Raw genomic sequence first — 19,659 nt, forward strand, 5'->3', positions numbered from 1 at the left:
TCTCTGCAAGAGCATCTCACCTAGTGCCACTCCCCACCTTTTGCCCATGGCCCTGCAAATTCTTTTCTTTGTTGGTACAAAATATTCCCTAGACTTGTGAACACTGGGTGATACCATCAGCACCTTATAACTATCGTGCCACTTTATTTTGTAACTAAACCAAAAGCTAGAAGAAATATTTCCTCTCAATCTTCTTCTGAACTCTTTAAACTTCAAGTCATGATTCCCTGTATATTTCTTCTGCTCCCATTCAACATACAAGCAAGCAAACAGGCAGCTGAAAATGAACTAAGCATAGTGCCTTTCTTCACAAGACAAAAAGCCTGGCCATCACCCCAAGCTTCCCCACACTGAAACAAATGCAACCAGCCACACAAAAGTTTCAATCATGGCATAAGAGAGCCAAAACTCACTCGACAACACATCTAGGCTGACATTACAATGTAGTACTGAGGGTGCGCTGCACTATCAGAGGTACCATCTTTCAGATGAAACTTGAAACCAAAGCCTTGCTACCCTCTCAAGTGGCTAGTATTTGAACAAGAGATGGGAGTTTTTCTGCTGTCTTGGCCAATATTTATCCTCAACCAGCACCACCATAAAAAGAATATCACTTCAGAATAGATCCAGCAGCTCAAAACAGGGCATCCATAAAGGAACTGGAGCCATCAGTTACAGAACTGGATTCAACCAAAATCTGTAATTTCATGGCCTGGCATATATCTGACTCAACCAACCCTAGTTCAATAAAGAATGCAGGAAGGCATGCCACGAGCAGCAACAGGCATACCGAAAACTGAGGTGTCAGCCTGCTGAAGCTGCATGCATGCTAAACAGTGCAAGCAGAGTGCTAGAAAGAGAATGAAGTCATGCCACAACCAACGGATCAGATCAAAGCTCTGCAATCTTGCCAAAGCCAGTCAGGAATGGTAGTAGACAATGAAACAACTGACTGGAGGAGGATGTTCCACAAACATCCCCATTCTCAATCAGGAGGAGCCCAGCATCAATGCAAAAGACAAAGCTGAAACATTTGCAACCAACCTGAGCCACAAGTGCAGAATGGATGATTAATCTCGGCCTCAAACTGAAGTCCCCAGCATCACAGATGCCAATGTTCAGCCAATTCAATTCATTCCCGGTGCTATCAAGAAATGGTTGAAGGCACTGGATACAAGAAAGGCTACAAGCCGTCACAACATCCTGGCTTTTGACTGAAGACTTCTGCTCCAGAACTAGCCACACCCATAGCCAAGCTGTTCTAGTACCACTACAACGCTAGCATGTACCCAATAATGTCAAAAATTACCCAGGTATGTCCTGTACATAAAACGCAGGCCAAATCCAAAATAGCTAATTACCGCACCATCAGTCTACTCCAGATCATCACCACATGGATGGAAAGTGCCAGTGACAGTGCTACCAAGCCTTGTTCCAAACATGCACAAGAGTTGAATTCAAAAGGTGAGGCAACAGTGACAGCCCTTGGCATCAAGGCAGCATTTGACCAAGTGTGACATCAAGAGTCCAACCAAAATTGAAATCAGTCAGAATCAATGGTGAACTCTCCACTGGCTGGAGTCATACCTATTACAAAGGAAGATGGTTGTGGTTGTTAGAAGCCAATGATCTCAACTACAGAACATCACTGCAGGAGTTCTTCAGGGTAGTGTCCCAGACCCAACCATCATCAGCACCATAAGGCCAAAAGTGGGGATGTTCGCTGACGACTGCACAGTGTTCAGCATCATTCACGACTCCTCAGACACGGAAGCAGCCACTGCCTGCATGCGATGAAACCTGGACAACATTCAAGCTTGAGAGGATAAGTATCAAAGAACATTCATGCCACACAAGTGCCATGCAATGACCAGCTCCAACAAGAGAGAATTTAACCATCTTCCCTTCATGTTCAATGTCATTACCATCACTGAATCCCCCAATATCAACATCATAGAGGTTATCATTGATCAGAATCTGAACTGGACCAGCCACATGAACGTGTGGTGACAAAAGCAGAGAATTCTGTGGTTACTAACTCAATTGCTGACTCCTAAAGGCCTGTCTATCATCTACTAGCCACAAGTCAGGAGGTGATGAAATACTCTTCACTTGCCTGGATGAGTTCAGCTCTAACAACAGTAACAAAGCTTGACAACATCCAGAACAATGCAGCCTCCTGGATTGGTACCCCATCTACCACCTAAAACAAACATTCACTCCCTCCACCACTGGCGCAGAGTGGCAGCAGTGTGTACTATGTACAAGATGCACTGCATCAATTTGCCCAGCCACCTTTTACAGCATCTTCCAAACACACGACATCTCCCACCTCGAACAGGGGTTGCCAACCGTAATAACAGTAGCAGCAATTTTTCAAACATTTAGTCAAAAATGCAATATCCTAAGAACCACAATGCTGTTACTCAAATGCCATTAATAATGAAAAACAAGACAGACATACTTCAACAAGACTTTCAATGTTTTATACAAAAAAGTTGTTAATTGAATGATACTTTCTCACAAGTCCAAAGTTCTGGAAAGTTTAAGAAAATTAAACAAGTCACTTCATTACCATCAAAATGCATTTCATCAATCAGGGTCAGGAGCTACACATGAGTCCTTAATAAACCGCACAGAGCACTGGAGCCGCCACTTTCACATCTCTCACCGAGAAGGACAAGGGCAGATGGGAATACAAGCACCTGCAAGTTCCCTTCCAACTCACACATCAGACTGATTTGGAACTATATCACTGCTCCTTCACTGTTGGTGGGTCAAAAACATGGAACTCCCTTCCTCACAGCACTGTGGGTGTACCTACATCACAGAGGGCAGCGGTCCAAGTCTGCGGCTCACCACCACCTTCTCAACGGCAATTGGGGATGGCCAACAAATACTGCTCTTGCCAGCAATGCTCACATCCCATGAACAAATAAAAAGAAACAGAGTCATTTATCGCTGTCTGTTGGACCTTGCTGTGTAAAAAATGGTAGTTTTCATAAATCACAACAACAGCTATATGACAAAATTACTACATTGACTATGAAACACTTTGGGACATCCCAACAACATGAAAGGTCAACTGCCCAGCGAGTACAGACCTGGAATCAAATCTGGGATGTTATGATCTGTACAGTTCAATGACACACTGTCTAAAACACCTGACCCATCAGGGAAGCTTGAAGGCAACATATGTTCTAAAAAATCAAAGTGCTAATTTTTCAACATTGACCCTACTTGTGCAGGGAATGAAACTGCTCCTATTTCCAATTTGTACAGTTTCTTTACATTCAATACCATCATGTATTGTGGATGCATTGCCACCTGCATCAAGACAATGCATGAAAATGCATTCTGCCTCATCTGTGTCCGTAGAAAAGATGATATCCTGAATTACACACATTCAGTAGTATGAAATATAATAAAAATACTTATCCATCATTTATGCACTTTACCAGAACTGGCAATATGAGAAGACCATTATTGTGCACAAAGTGCTCACCTTTGTCAGCACTGAGAACACAAAGGGTCCAATGATCTTGTACAGCTCTGTCAAAATGGAGGATGGGAATGGGAACACATTATTTAAGCAACTCTTAAGTAAAAGGAATGGGAGGGTATGTCATGTTTGCAGCAGCGTTCATTTTAGGAATGAGATGAAGGCTTTATCAATTAAATTTAAATGAGGTAACCTCTGAATGCTTTACAAGACATTTTTCTATTAAACCTCAGCAATTAAATGGTCCTGACACTGACCAGTAAGATTGTTACAATCCAACTCACAAAATTCTAAGTTAACATTTTCTCATTAGTTTAATTTATTTAAAAAAGGTTTCACCATCTTACCTTAATCTGGCAATGGAGGTAAGTAAGCCTTGACTGAAATAAGCCATTTCTTAGAACATGTAATCTTAAAAGGTAAAAATAAATTAATGCAGCAATTTTCACAATTTAAAATGTGGAAAATACACAAATTGTAGTTTCAATAACATATGACTCAACAAATGAGATGCTCGTTAATCATTTTGGAGCCTTGGTCCAAATGAACTTTGTTCAATCGCTGGTCCACAACAATGATGCTTTCATTACTTTCATTGGTGCAATGTTCAGAAAGGAAATTTTGCCATTTCTGAGCATGATCTAACAGCCCCTGCTGTAAGCATACATGTCAAAGTCAGGTAAAGACAGAAGTGGACTCAGCTCTGATGGCCCCCCTCAAACAGCCTGCCAATACTCTTGGGCTAGGTCCACACAGGAAGAATGGCTATTTGAGTGACATGCAGGAGAACAGCCAGAAAACTATGCCAAGTCAAGACTCAACAGTTTCAGGACAAGAATGGGTATTTGGCTTAAAATGTTAAGAAAAAGAAAAGCATGGTAGCAAAAGTGCTAAACTGATAATTCTTTCTAACTGGTTTTCAGATGGAATACTGATGACGGTACAATTTTAAAAGCAATTCACTTCATAATAAATGGAATATATATATTGCTGAATCAGCTCATCAGCACAATTCATGTGTAAGAATTTCACCCAAGCAGAAATAGTTGCAATTTTATTCAGATCTATCCATCACCTGAATATGTAAAGCTTTGCCTCAAGATAATCCGACAGGGACCTATCAAGAAGTGTGTTCTTTCGAGCTACAAAACTTCATAACCAAGTACAGCCACATGTGCTTTTCCTTGCATTTACTCCATTATGTTAACAGCACATATTCAAGGACCTCACATCATCATAAAGTCACAAAAACAAGGATTGACTAATTTCCTTCAAGCTAAAGCTTCTGCTTTCACTTATTGAAACATAGGAAGCCACTGCATTCTGGTCTCCATGTTACACAATAAACTCACCACACATGCATACAGATCATCCTGATGCTGGGCAAATACATCCAACAGTGACAAACAGGTTTCTGTCCCAAAGCAGGACCTCTTAACCAGATATTAATGCACCAGACCTTGAAAGGTCACTGGGAACATGGAAACACGACAACATTAAACTGGGGTACAAATAGACACATCACAAACTTCTGACAGTTTAATGCATGCTGCAGTGAAGCTACTTCACTAAGTGTTCTCTGACACTTCCGCTGACCTCCCCCAGACCATGACTCCATCACAAACATCAGCTATTATATCCAGAACAGTCACTGATCTCTGGAGACCTTCCCTCTCTCGCCTCCAATCTCATAGTTTCCCCAACCCCATACAGCCCATTTCCACCTCCTTCCCAAAATACAGACAGTGCTGCCCTCATGGACCTCTATTAGAACCTCTTGCTGTCCCAATGAGCTGAATTCTTCATATTTTTGCTCTGTTCTTTCTCCCCTTACCCAGTCTCTTCCCACCTACATTTGCAATTCTTGCGATCACTTCAAAAGTTCACAGCTTCCCTTTTACCATGGACATCCAATCCCTCGACACCTCCATCCCCCAATAGGATAGTCTGAGAGCTCTCATCTTTTTCCTTGAAGAGGCCCAACCAGTCCCCATTCACCACTCCTCTCCTCTGCCTAGCTGAACTTGTTCTCACATTGAACAACCTTTACTTCAGTTCCACTCACTTCCTCCAAATTAAGTGTTTCTATGGGTACCTGCATGGGTCCTAGCTATGCCTGCCCTTTTGTGGGATATGTGGAACATTCCTTGGTCCAGTCCTACTCAAGCCCCGTCCCTCACTTCTTTTTCAAGTCCATCGATGACTATATTAGTGCCACTTCCTCATCTGGAACTGAAAAGTTCCATTAGCTTTACTTCCAATTTCCATCTTTTCCAATTCTATCTCACCGTCACATGGTCCATCTCCACCTTTTCCCTTCCATCCTTGACCTCACTATTTCAATTTCTGGGGATAGGCGAACAACAATATTCACAATAAGCCCACAGCCTCCCACAGCTACCTTGACTAGACTTCCTCAAACCCCATTTTCTGAAAGGACTTTATTCCATTATCCCAGTTTCTCTGTCTCGATTGCATCAGTTTGGAAGACGCAATCTTCCATACCAACGCTTCCAATACATCTTCCTGCTTACTCATCTGAGGATTCCACCCACCACGGTTGACACGGCCCTCGACTGTGCATGTTCTATTTCATATACTGCTGCTTCCACTTCCACTCCCTCCCCTTGTCCTCACCTTCCACCCCACTATCCTCCATATTCTAATGAACCATTTTCTGCCATGTCCAGCATGATAGGAACACAGCAAATAAGAAGATGATAAAGCCATTTGGCCCATCGATAGCTGATCGACCTCAATGCCATTTTCTTGCACGATCCCCATATCCCTTGATGCCTTGAATATCTAGAAATCTGTTGGCTCTCTGTGCAGAATATACTCAATGACTGAGCCTCTACAGCCCTGTGGCGTAGAGAATTCCAACGATTGAACAACCTCGACCTGATGAAATTCCTCCTCACCTCAGTCTGAAATGGTCTTATTCTGACACTGTATCCACTGGTTCTACACCTCCGCAGCCTGGGGAAACAGCCTTCTTGCATCTACCCTGTTCAGCCCTGTAAGAATTTTGTATGCCTCAATGAGATCACCTCTCATTCTTCCAAACTCAAGACAATATAGGCCCAGTCTCCTCAATCACTCCTCATAGGACAATCCCACCACCCCAGGGATGAATCTGGTAAAGCTTTGTAACACTCCCTCTATGGCAAGTATATCCTTCCTTCAGTAAGGAAGCCAAAACTGCACACAATAGTCCAGGTGCAGTCTCACCAAGGCTATTTACAACTGCAGCAATACTTTTACTCCTGTACTCAAATCCCCTTTCAATAAAGGCCAGCATTCCATTCCCCTTCCTAATAGCTTACTGCACGTGCATATTAGCTTACAGTGACTTATGAGCAAGGACACCTAAGTCCCTTTGGACAGCAACACTTTCTAATCTCTCACCATTTAAGAAATATTCTGAATTTCTGTTGTTCCCACCAAAATGAATAACTTCACATTTTTTCACATTATATTCCATCTGCCCACTCACTTAACCTGTCTGAATCCCCTTGAAGCCTCTTTGCATCCTCCTCACCACTCACCATTACATTTTGTCCCCACATTCACATCACTGAAAGACATTATGAATAGCTGGTACCCAAGCACTGATCTTTGCAGCACCCTACTAATCACAGCCTGCCAACCCAAGAATGACCCATTTATTCCTACTCTCTACTTTCTGTCCCTTAACCAATTCTCAATCCATGCCAGTATTTTCCCCCCAATCCCACATACTCTAATTTTGCTCACCAACTTTGTGTGGCACGTTATCAAATGCCTTCTGAAAATCTAAATACTCCTCATCCACTGGTTCCCCCTTATCCATAATGTTAGTTACATCCTCTAAAAACAGGTTTGTCAAACATGATTTCCCTTTCATAAATCCATGTTGACTCTGCCCAATCGTAGCATTATTTTCTAAGTGTCCAGTTATTGCATCCTTTAGAATAAATTCTGGTAATTTCCCCACTACAGCTGTCAGGCGAACAGGTCTGTAGATCCCCCTTTTCTCTCTACCTCCTTTCTGAACCATTGGGGTTGCCCTGGATACCTTCCAATCTGCAGAAACCATTCCAGAATCTATAAAAGTTGGAAAATGACCACCAACGCATCCATTATCTGGACAGCCACCTCTTTCAATATTCTGGGATGGACATCATCAAGTCCATGAGATTTATCAACTTTCCATCCCATTAATTTCTCCAGTACTATTTTTTCTTTTAACAAATACCAATTTCTTTCAGTTCCTCATTCTCATGTCCCATGGTCCGCTTGTATTCCTGGAATGTTTTTTGGTATGAAGACAGACACAAAGTATTTCTTCAGTTTCTCTACCATTTCCTTATTTCCCATTACAAATTCTCCTGTCTCTGTCTGTAGTGGGCCCACATTTTTGCAAATCCTTTCCTTTCACATACCTATAGAAGCTTTTACAGTCCATTTTAGGTTTCTTGCTACTTTACTTTCACATTCGATTTTAATTCTTTATCCGTTTCTTGGACCTCCTTCGCTGAATTCTAAAATGATCACAATCCTCAGGCTTAATACTTTTTTTGGCAACTTTATAAGCCTCTTCCATTGATCTAATACAATCTTTAACTTATCTTGTTAACCACAGTTACATCACCTTTCCTGCTGGGTTTTTGTGTAGTTTCCCAATCTACCACTGCCAATTTGCCTTTCATACTTTCATAATTTCCTTGCTTTAGATTTACGACCCTAGTTTCGGATTGAACTACTTCACTTTCAAATTGAATGCAGCCGAAATAAATGAACCTCTAGTTTTCTGATTTATACCATGCCCTATATTACCACTACTGATTGGTGGCCTAAAAACAACTCCTGTCAACGTTTGCTGACCCTTGCTGTTTCTTAGCTCAATCCAAACAAGTCGTACATCTTGGTCTTCCAATCTTAAATCCTCTCGCACTCATGTACTGACCTCATTCTCTATTAACAGTGCTACCCCACCTCCTTTTCCTTTTTGCTTATCCTTCCAAAATGTCGAATACCCTTGCACATTCAGTTCCCAGCCGTGGTCACCCTGCAGCCACGTCTCCCTAATGACAAAATAAAAGCAAAATACTGCAAAACAAAGAACAGTACAGCACAGGAACAGGCCATTCGTCCCTCCAAGCCTGTGCCGATCTTGATGCCTGCCTAAACTAAAACCTTCTGCACTTCCGGGGACCGTATCCCTCTATTCCCATCCTATTCCTGTATTTGTCAAGATGCCTCTTAAACGTCGCTATCGTACCTGCTTCCACCACCTCCCCCGGCAGCAAGTTCCAGGCACTCGCCACCCTCTGTGTAAAGAACTTGCCTCGCACATCCCCTCTCACCTTAAACCTATGTCCCCCAGTAACTGACTCTTCCACCCTGGGAAAAAGCTTCTGACTATCCACACTGTCCATGCCGCTCATAACTTTGTCAACCTCTATCATGTCGCCACTCCACCTCCGTCGTTCCAATGAAAACAATCCGAGTGTATCCAACCTCTCCTCATAGCTATTGCCCTCCAGACCAGGCAACATCCTGGTAAGCCTCCTCTGTACCCTCTCCAAAGCCTCCACGTCCTTCTGGTACTGTGGCGACCAGAATTGCACGCAATATTCTAAGTGTGGCCTAACTAAAGTTGTGTACAGCTGCAGCATGACTTGCTAATTTTTATACTCTATGCCCCGACCGATGAAGGCAAGCATGCCGTATGCCTTCTTGACTACCTTATCCACCTGCGTTGCCACTTTCAGTGACCTGTGCGCCCAGATCTCTCTGCCTGTCAATACTCCTAAGGGTTCTGCCATTTATTGTATACTTCCCACCTGTATTAGATCTTCCAAAATGCATTACCTCACCTTTGTCCTGATTAAACTCCATCTGCCATTTCTCAGCCCAAGTCTCCAACCGATCTATATCCTGCTGTTTCCTCTGACGATCCTCATCACTGTCCGCAACTCCACCAACCTTTGTGTCGTCCGCAAACTTACTAATCAGACCAGCTACATTTTCCTCAAAATCGTTTATATATACTAGAAAGAGCAAAGGTCCCAGCACTGATCCCTGCGGAACACCACTACTCACATCCCTCCATCCAGAAAAGCACCCTTCCATTGCTACCCTCTGTCTTCTAGGACAGAGCCAGTTCTGTATCCATCTTGCCAGCTCACCTCTGATCCCGTGTGACTTCACCTTTTGTACCAGTGTGCCATGAGGGACCTTGTCAAAGGCTTTACTGAAGTCCATGTGGATAACATCCACTGCCCTTCCTTCATCAATCATCTTCGTCACTTCCTCAAAAAACTCAATCAAATTAGTCAGACACGACCTCCCCTTCACAAAACCGTGCTGCCTCTCGCTAATAAGTTTGTTTGTTTCCAAATGGGAGTAAATCCTGTACCGAAGAATCCTCTCTAATAATTTCCCTACCACTGATGTAAAGCTCACCGGCCTATAATTTCCTGGATTATCCTTGCTACCCTTCTTAAACAAAGGAACAACATTGGCTATTCTCCAGTCCTCTGGGACCTCACCTGTCGCCTATAAGGATGCAAAGATTTCTGTCAAGACCCCAGCAATTTCTGCCCTTGCCTCCCTCAGTATTCTGGGGTAGGTCCCATCAGGCCCTGGGGACTTGTCTACCTTAATGCTTTGCAAGATGCCCAACACCTCCTCCTTTTTGATAATGAGATGACTGAGACTATCTGCACTCCCTTCCCTCAGCTCATCATCCACCAAGTCCTTCTCTTTGGTGAATACTGATGCAAAGTACTCATTGAGTACCTTGCCCATTTCCTCTGGCTCCACGCATAGATTCCCTTCTCTGTCCTTGAGTGGGCCAACCCTTTCCCTGGTTACCCTCTTGCTCTTTATATGCATATAAAAAGCCTTGGGATTTTCCTTAATCCTGTTTGCCGATGACTTTTCATGACCCCTTTTAGCCCTCCTGACTCCTTGCTTAAGTTCCTTTTTACTGTCTTTATATTCAAGGGATTCGTCTGTTCCTAGCCTTCCAGCCCTTACGAATGCTTCCTTTTTCTTTTTGACTTGGCTCACAATATCCCGCGTTAACCAATGTTCCCGAAACTTGCCAAACTTATCCTTCTTCCGCACAGGAACATGCCGGTCCTGGATTCTAATCAACTGACGTTTGAAAGACTGCCACATGTCAGATGTTGATTTACCCTCAAACAGCCGCCCCCAATCTAAATTCTTCAGTTCCTGCCTAATGTTGTTATAATTAGCCTTCCCCCAATTTAGCACATTCACCCGAGGACTATTCTTATCCTTATCCACAAGTACCTTAAAACTTATGAAATTATGGTTACTGTTCCCGAAATGCTCCCCTGCTGAAACTTTGACCAGCTGGCCGGGCTCATTCCCCAATGCCAGGTCCAGTACGGCCCCATCCCTAGTTGGACTATCTACTTATTGTTTCAAGAAGCCCTCCTGGATGCTCCTTACAAATTCTGCCCCATCCAAGCCCCTGGCACTAAGTGAGTCCCAGTCAATATAGGGGAAGTTAAAATCACACACCACTACAACCATGTTACCTTTATATCTTTCCAAAATCTGTCAACATATCTGCTCCTCTGCCTCCTGCTGGCTGTTGGGAGACCTGTAGAAAACCACCAACATCGTGACTGCACCCTTCCTATTCCTGAGCTCCACCCATATTGCCTCGCTGCATGACCCCTCTGAGGTGCCCTCCCGCAGTACAGCTGTGATATTCTCCTTAACTAGTAATGCTACTCCCCCACCCCTTTTCCATCCCCCTCTATCCCGCCTGAAGCTTCTAAATCCTGGAACATTTAACTGCCAATCCTGTCCTTCCCGCAACCAAGTCTTTGTAACAGCAACAACGTCATAGTTCCAAGCACTAATCCAAGCTCTAAGTTCATCTGTCTTACCTGTTATACTTCTCGCATTGAAACAAATGCAGTTCAGACCACCAGTCCCGCTGTCCTCAGCAAAATCTCCCTGCCTGCTCTTCCTCTTACTGGCCTTATTTACTAGTTCCCCCTCATCTATTTCACTGGAAATCATGGAATCATACAGAGATACACCACTGAAACAGGCCCTTCGGCCCACCGAATCTGTGCTGATCATCAATTACCCATTTATATTAATCCTACATTAATCCCATATTCCTTTACATCGCCACAAATCTCCGACCACCGACCTATTCTAGGGGCAATTTACAATGGACAATTTACCTATCAACCTGCAAGTCTTTGGCTGTGGGAGGAAACCGGAGCACCCGGCAGAAACCCACACGGTCACAGGGAGAACTTGCAAACTCCACACAGGCAGTACCCAGAACCGAACCCAGGTCGCTGGAGCTGTGAGGCTGCGGTGCTAACCACTGCGCTGCCCCAGAACAGAAAGAGCTGGAAATACTCAGCATGTCAGGCAGCACCTGCGGAGCCAGAAGCTGAGTTAACATTTCCGTGTTCTGATGAAAGGTCACAAACCCAAAATGATAACTCTGCTTCTCTCTCCACAGATGCTGCCTGACCTGCTGAGTATTTCCAGCACTTCCTGTTTTTATCTCCATAATGACAACACGATCATACCTGCTCACTTCCATTTGTGCCATCAATTCATCTCTCTTGACGCCATCACCAAATACACCAGCCCCTCCTCTTTCTGCATTCCGAAGGGACCATACTCTCTGCGACACCCTGGTCCAGTTCTCAGTCAACCCTAACAACCCCTCCTTTTCCTCCGGCACCTTTGCTTGCAAGCGCAGGAGATGCAACACCTGCCTTTGTACCTCCTCCCTTCTCACTCTCCAAGGCTCCAACCCTCAAAATGAAAAAGCCATTTACTTGTACTTCTTTCAATTTAGTGTACTGTATTCACTGCTCACAATGTGGTCTAGTTTACATTGGGAAAACCGAACGCAGACTGGGTGACTGCTTTGCAGAACACCTCTGTTCAGTCCAGACGCATAACCCTGAGCTTCTGTTGCCTGTCATTTTGGAGCAGATGAGGTCAGTGACAGTCCTAGTAACAATGGCTTGATGTTCAGTCCCAAACAAGACCACAAGCTTCCAGTCAGCTCTCATTTTAATTCTCCCACTCTGACCTTACTGTCCTTGGCTTGCTATAGTGCTCCAATGAAGCTCAAGGAACAGCACCTCATCTCTCGACTGGGCACTTTACAGCCTTCTGGACTCAACACTGAGTTCAACAATTTTGGATCACAACTACTACCCCCATTTCATTTTGTGCTTTTTTGATGGTTCAGTTTTCTCTCGTTTCCTTCTTAATCCCTTTACTTTCCATTTGGACAACTGCTATCCTGCTCGTCACACCTCATCTAGATGCATCTTTTGTTTCTTTACCTCTCATGACCACTCCCCTTTGCTTTGTCGCATGAAATCTCTTGTCGTTTAATCTGTTCTGCCCTCCACCCTGTCACAGACTTTCCCTTTTGTTCTTCTTCACCCTCTCCCCAATTTCACTTGCGCAAAACCTATTACATTTCTAACTTTTCTCAGTTCTGATGAAAGGTCACAGACCTGAAACGTTAACTCTGTTTCTCTCTAAACAGATGCTGCTCCACCTGCAGAGTGTTTCCAGTATTTTCTATTTTTATTTCACTAAATCTACTCATTTTTTTTTCAGTGAGGGAGGGAGGGGAAGAGGAAGGAGAAAGAAGGACAAGGTGCCCCATTCAGTCTTTTATTAGCTTACTGACGCACAACCACAAGGGGGTTGCCCATCCTTGCCCAAGTGGCCATTCTTATGTAAATTTAGGCAATGACTGTCAGTATACTATTCAACTATGGATTAGCACAATCAATGTCCACATATCACATTTTTCATCAGGGACTACTGGGGTTACAACCTCGGTGAGACCATTAACGTTAAAAATACAAGATTATAAACCCCGAGACCAATGAAAAGAATTACACAAGAAGATTTCACGTTTTAGAACTTGAATTATAACAGTTGAAAAAAAGAAATCCACAATTACTAAATAGTATTTTGTAAGTAGATGATAGCCTCGATTAAAAAGAAAGGATTTTCTTAACTTACTAAAACACTTGAAAATCTCACACAATACTTATATGTTACACAGTACTCTTGGATGGTGAAATCTTTGCAGTTCAAAGTCCCAAACTCCTCCCAGTTACAATGGGTTGGATCTCCTGAACCTTTTCAAAATCAATGTAACCTTCATTGACTTCAACTGAGCACTTTTGGCCTGGACCTCTATGAATATGCAGACAAATTATGAACAGGAGTCGGCCACTCGGCCCTGCTCCACCATTCAATAAGATCATGGCTGATCTGATTGTAACCTCGACTCCACATTCCCACCTATCTCCCATAACCTTTCACCTCCTTGCTTCTCAAAAATCTATCTCCTCTGCCTTCAAAATATTTAAAGACTCTGCTTCCACCGCCTTTTGAGGAAGTAAGTTCCAAAGACTCACAGAGAAAAAATTTCTCCTCATCTGTCTTAAATGGGCAACCCCTTATTTTAAAATAAGTTCTAGATTCTCCCACAAGAGGAAACATCCTTTCCACATTTACCTTGTCAAGACCCCTCAGGATCTTATACGTTTCAATCAAGTTGCCTCTAATCTTCTAAACTCCAGCAGATACAAGCCTAGCCTGTCCAACCTTTCCCCATAAGAGAACCAACCCATTCCATGTAACAGTCAAGTCAACCTTCTCTGAAATGCTTCGAATGCATTTACATTCTTCCTTAAATAAGTACTGTACACAGTACTCCAGATGTGGTCTCACCAATGCCCTGGAAACCTGAAGCATAACCTCCCTACTTTTGTATTCAATTCCACTTGCAATAAACCATGACATTCCATTCGCTTTCCTAATTACTGGCTGAACCTGCAGTACTATCCTTTTGCGATTCATGCACAAGGACACCCAGATCCCTCTGCATCTCAGAGCTCTGCAATCTCACTATTTAGATTAATGCTCCTTTTTTGATGCTTTCTACAAAAATGGACAATTTCACATTTGCAACTTCACATATAGTGATCCTGCTGGTCTTCTACTTCTCTGCAAGCTTCAACTTTCAAAACATGTTCAAGTCTTCACAGCCTTTTGAGAGCAGGTGCCCCCTCTCTCTCTCTCTCTCAAGGCTGACACTGCTATTCAGACCAGGAAGATCACAGGTCCTTCGTCTATGATGTTGGCTAATCAGCAGCCATGAAGGAATACAACTGTACATAGTATCTCTTGGTTACAATCGGGAGAAAAGCATCACCAAGTATGCCCGCACTCACATCTCTAAACAGGGATTTTAAGTTGAACTGTGTTTTACAAAATTAGTAGGTTCAGTTGCAATGGATTCCTACAATGGAATTGCCCAACAATTTGTTCTCCATACTTAGCCATTAAAAATAGCCAATTTAGCAAGCTCATGGAAGTTGTTGCAGCTTGAGATACTTTTATCACATGTTGCTACTTCAGGATGTAAGTTTTGATATAGGTTAGTGGAAAAAAATGGAAAACCAAAATGCCTTCCCAGGCATACTGGAAGAAACATTGCTTACCGATTACTATTTCAATGAAAGGTGCTGATTTAACAAGATGGAGGCTTAGGCCATGTTTTTGGGACTATTCTGTTTTGGAGGAGTGGGTTGGGTGTGGGTGGGCAGGTGAAAATTTTTAAATTCTCAAACCCAACTTGCCCACTTCAGTTAAAATTGAGGTGAGTTAGGGAAAGCTCTCAGGAGGTAGTCAGTTAGCAAAGTCTTTTAAGGAGGCTGTGTGCCTCCAATTTTATTTTTAAGTCATGGAGGATGGGATTCGTGGACCGTGGTAAAATCAAGCATGAAGGCCTGGATCCTCTAGGTAAGTGCCTTTACTGAACTAGTTGTGGGCCAGGAATCAAAGAGTCACTACAGCACAGAAGGAGGCCATTCAACCCACTGAGTCTATACCAGCTCATCAGTTTCATTTCCCTGCTCTATCCCCATAACATTGCAAGTTTATTTCCCTCAAGTGCCAATTCAATTTCCTTTTCAAATCATTGATCATCTCCGTTTCCAACACCATCATAGGTAGCAAGTTTCAGGTCATTACTACTGACTGTATAAAAAGTTCTTCCTCACATTTCCCCTGCATCATGGGCGGTACAGCGGCGCAGTGGATAGCACCGCAGCCTCACAGCTCCAGCGACCCGGGTTCAATTCTGGGTACTGCCTGTGTGGAGTTTGCAAGTTCTCCCTGTGTCTGCGTGGGTTTCCTCCGGGTGCTCCGGTTTCCTCCCACATGCCAAAGACTTGCAGGTTGACAGGTAAATTGGCCATTCGCAATTGCCCCTAGTATAGGTAGGTGGTAAGGAAATATAGGGACAGGTGGGGATGTGGTAGGAATATGGAATTAGTGTAGGATTAGTATAAATGGGTGGTTGATGGTCGACACAGACTCGATGGGCCGAAGGGCCTGTTTCAGTGCTGTATCTCTAAAACTAAAGCTAAAAATCTCTTGTCCAAAACCTTCAATCTATGTCTCCTATTTCTAGTACCATCAGTTAATGGGAACAGCTTTTCTTTGTCGACCTGATCTAAGATTGCCATAATGTCGTACACCTCTATCAATTCTCCCCTCAATCTTCTTTACTCCTCTATCAATTCTCCCCTCAATCTTCTTTACTTCAAGCAGAACAACCCAGCTTCTCCAACCAAATGTTGTAGCTAAAATCCCTCATCCCTGGAACCATTTTGCTAAAACTCCTCTGCACCCTCTCATGGATCTTCACATCCTTTCTAAAGTGTGGTCAGCAGAACTGAATGCAATACTCTAGTTGTGGCGTAAACAGAGCTTCATAAAGGTTTAGCATAACTTCCCTGCTTTTGTACTCAATGCCTCTCTTCATAAAGCTCAAGATCCCGTATGCTTTGCTAACTACTCTCTCACTATTTCTTGTCAGCTTCAAAAAATCTATGCACATGAACCCCCAGGTCCCTCTGTCCCTGCACACTTTTTAAAACTGTGCCATTTCGCCTATATTGCCTCTCCCTATCTCTTCTGCCAAAATACATCACCTCACACTTTGCTGAATTAAAAATTGAAAAGACATTGTGCGGTTTATTCCTGCAGGATCTGTGGGAATACCATGTTACTGGGTTTCTTGCCTGGTAATCCACCCACTTCCTGAATATCAGGACCCAAATGTTAACTCCAAACTCAGTTAATTGATTCAAATTATCTGTTGATTCAATTCTTAACTGATAAAGCTCCCATTTTCTGTATTAGCCTTTTGCTAACTTTGAATTATTGGACTTCAAATCATCACGAATAGACTCTAAGTCCAATGTGATCAGAAAGGAAAAATAATCAATTAACTGTTCCAATTTGACCAGTAGTGAAATTTTAAAATTCATATCTAAAGTGTGGATCAATTGTTACTTCTTACATTATGTAAATTGAATTGAATAGTTAACACACTTCTCTGAAATTTTAAACCATATTAACAAACGTAAATGATTTGGAGCACGTGGTACATTGATGCAGCTTCTAATCTTAGTGTCATCACTTTGAGGAAGCACCAAGGGCAGATAATATTTCACAGGGGTAGTGGTGGATGCGGAGGGAAAAAAAATCATCAATGTGCTCCTGCAGATAGGAAAATAGAAAGCACTCTCAATAGATTACTGTGTCCTGATACCTTTGTGGTCACCTCAATTCATGGCACTGTCCATTAGAACAGGGAAACTTGAAGCAACAATTGGTTTAATCTTTCGTACCATTTTACTGCAACACAGCACAAATAGCTGTGAGCTCCGAGAGTAACTTGCGCAAGTTGCCAATCTTTATGTCAGCTTCCAGAGCGAATGTTGACTGTGAAGAGTTATCACAATCAATGTGTCCTCACTATGTATTTTGTACATTTCCAGCATAGGTCATTTGTGATCAGCAACTGGAATCCTGGCTGACTTATCCCTCCCTCACACAGGGTCAAGAGCAACAGGAACATTCCAGGTATCTCAGCATATGTTTATAGTTCAGAGTGTATGTACTCACCCTTTGCATGTATTATGCTATACTGACAGGTCAAAACGGAATGCTTGTTCTGGTTTCAATTCTGTCTCCCCTAAAAATTCCCACAGAAGATCACAGATTCATTGAATTGTTACAACTCAAACTTGAGCAGGGTAATAGCATCCACACATAATAAGGAATGTACTAAGTTTTGCTGAACTCCTATTTTTCATTATAAAGAAAATCATCTGCAAAGGAAAAATTGCAAATTACTATGATGTCAACACAGAAAAAATGAACAAATTAACAAAGCCAGATGTTAAACTGAGTCAAGATGGATACTTCAAGGTTTCAGCAACTTAGTCATGTGACGCACATCAACAAAAGGAATGACAATATTGCTCAAAAAACATTTGAGGCTTATTTTTATCCTTTGAAGCAAACAAGATAAGTTAAAATCCTTATTGCAACACCATAACCACTCTTCGTTGGGACTTTCGTTCAAAATGTGTGTCCAATGTCAAGGGTCTGATTCAGTTCACAAAGAATTCTTCACATATTTTCATAATTTTCATAACTGGTAAAAAATATACTGGCAGATAGCTTTAAACAAACGTATTAGATACATACAAACAATTAAATAACTCCATCTGAAGATTGTGTATTGTAACAGGCATCACTTCACTACAAAAGAAGTCTGAATGACCGTTGTTTGAGAAACAAATCATCACTGAAAATAAGCCGCCAATCAGCAAAGTCCAAAGTACTTCTGAAGCTCACTATTTAACATAAATATGGCTTTCAAGAAAGAAACAATCGCTGCTGGCATTGGGTTTCAGCAATGTGTATGACTTACAAACATCAATTACTTGAATTGTGAAACAAAATAACTGTTCTCCCAAATTTGGGTTGTGTTTGGAAAAAGTAGCAAATGCATATGAAGCATACCAGCACAACATTAAGACTATTGACAAGAGTATATTTAAAGGAACCATGAATAAATCTTGACTCATTAGTTAAATCTGCAAGGCTATGGGGAAAGAGCAGGGAAGTGGGACTAAGCGGATAGCTCTTCCAAAAAACTTGGCACACATGATGGGCCCAATGACCGCCTTCTGTGCTGTATGATTCTATGATTAGAACAAAGGATTACAAGGTAAATTGATTTTTGCTCTGCTCTTTCCCCATAGCCCTGCAGATTTCTTGACTTATGGTAGAAGATCGATGTCAACAAAGAAACTGCTTCATCCCGCTTAATCAACATTTTCACGCGGTGGTCGGCAAAGACTTAGATGCATTCTCAATGCACTTTGATGATGTGATGGGAGAGTCGGGGGCTGTTAATTTTTTCAACCAGACATCCTGTCTCAGATGAGCATCTGGAGGACAGAAGCCATCGTCTTTGCCCTCACCCAACAAGCTCCCTTGCCACCGATAGTCTCATGTTGAAGTCGATTATTCACAAGCTTGGTATCCTATTTGATTCGTGGTTGAACTTCTGAACAATATCCTCTCTAACATACGGATGATTGACTTCTACCTCTGCACCATCACCTTCCACCATTTCTACCTCAGCCCGTCTGCTGTTGAAGCTCTTATCCATGCTTTTGTCACCACTAGAGTCAACAACTCCAATTCTCTTCTGGCAAGTCTACCATTCTCCATGTCCAAAAATCTGCCGCCCGCATCCTACCAAACCTCACGTTTAATTTTTTCTCCTTGGGCTTCAATCCATTTATGGCCATGCCCCTCCCTATCTGTAATGGCCCACAAACCCTACACGTACCTCCCCAAACTCAGTTCTTTTGACTTGCTCCTCATTCGTACACTCTCCCTTCGCACCAAGATGAGATGAGGAGGAATTTCTTTACTCAGAGGGTGATGAATCTGTTGAATTCTCTACCCCAGAGGTCTATCGAAACTCAATCATTGAATATGTTCCAGACGGAAATCTATAGATTTCTGGATGCCAAGGACATCAAGGGATATGGGGTTAGTGGGGAAAAATGGCATAGAGGTAGATGATCAGCCATGATCTGTTTGAATGGCAGAGCAAGCTCGACAGGCCAAATGACCTACTCCTGCGCCTATTTCCTAAGATCGACTGGCTGCTAAGCCATCATCTGCCTTAGCCCCATGCTCCAGAATTTCCTTCTCAGTCCCTCTGCCTCTGAACTCGCTCT

General features: G+C 42.7%; 1 protein-coding gene across 1 annotated transcript in view; it reads right to left on the minus strand.

The window, feature by feature from the left end:
- letm2 (leucine zipper-EF-hand containing transmembrane protein 2) overlaps positions 1 to 18,740 on the minus strand; it is a 33,340-nt gene extending 14,600 nt beyond the window's left edge. The window contains exons 1-3 of the mRNA XM_068023253.1: positions 18,630 to 18,740; positions 17,641 to 17,724; positions 17,519 to 17,535 (exon numbers count right to left, since the gene is read on the minus strand). Coding sequence (XP_067879354.1) covers positions 17,519 to 17,535; positions 17,641 to 17,724; positions 18,630 to 18,740 — 212 coding nt within the window. The remainder of the gene's footprint in view (positions 1 to 17,518; positions 17,536 to 17,640; positions 17,725 to 18,629) is intronic.
- Positions 18,741 to 19,659: the final 919 nt, after the last annotated feature.

Source organism: Heterodontus francisci, chromosome 47, assembly GCF_036365525.1.
Source record: "Heterodontus francisci isolate sHetFra1 chromosome 47, sHetFra1.hap1, whole genome shotgun sequence".
Classification (NCBI taxonomy): Eukaryota; Metazoa; Chordata; class Chondrichthyes; order Heterodontiformes; family Heterodontidae; genus Heterodontus; species Heterodontus francisci.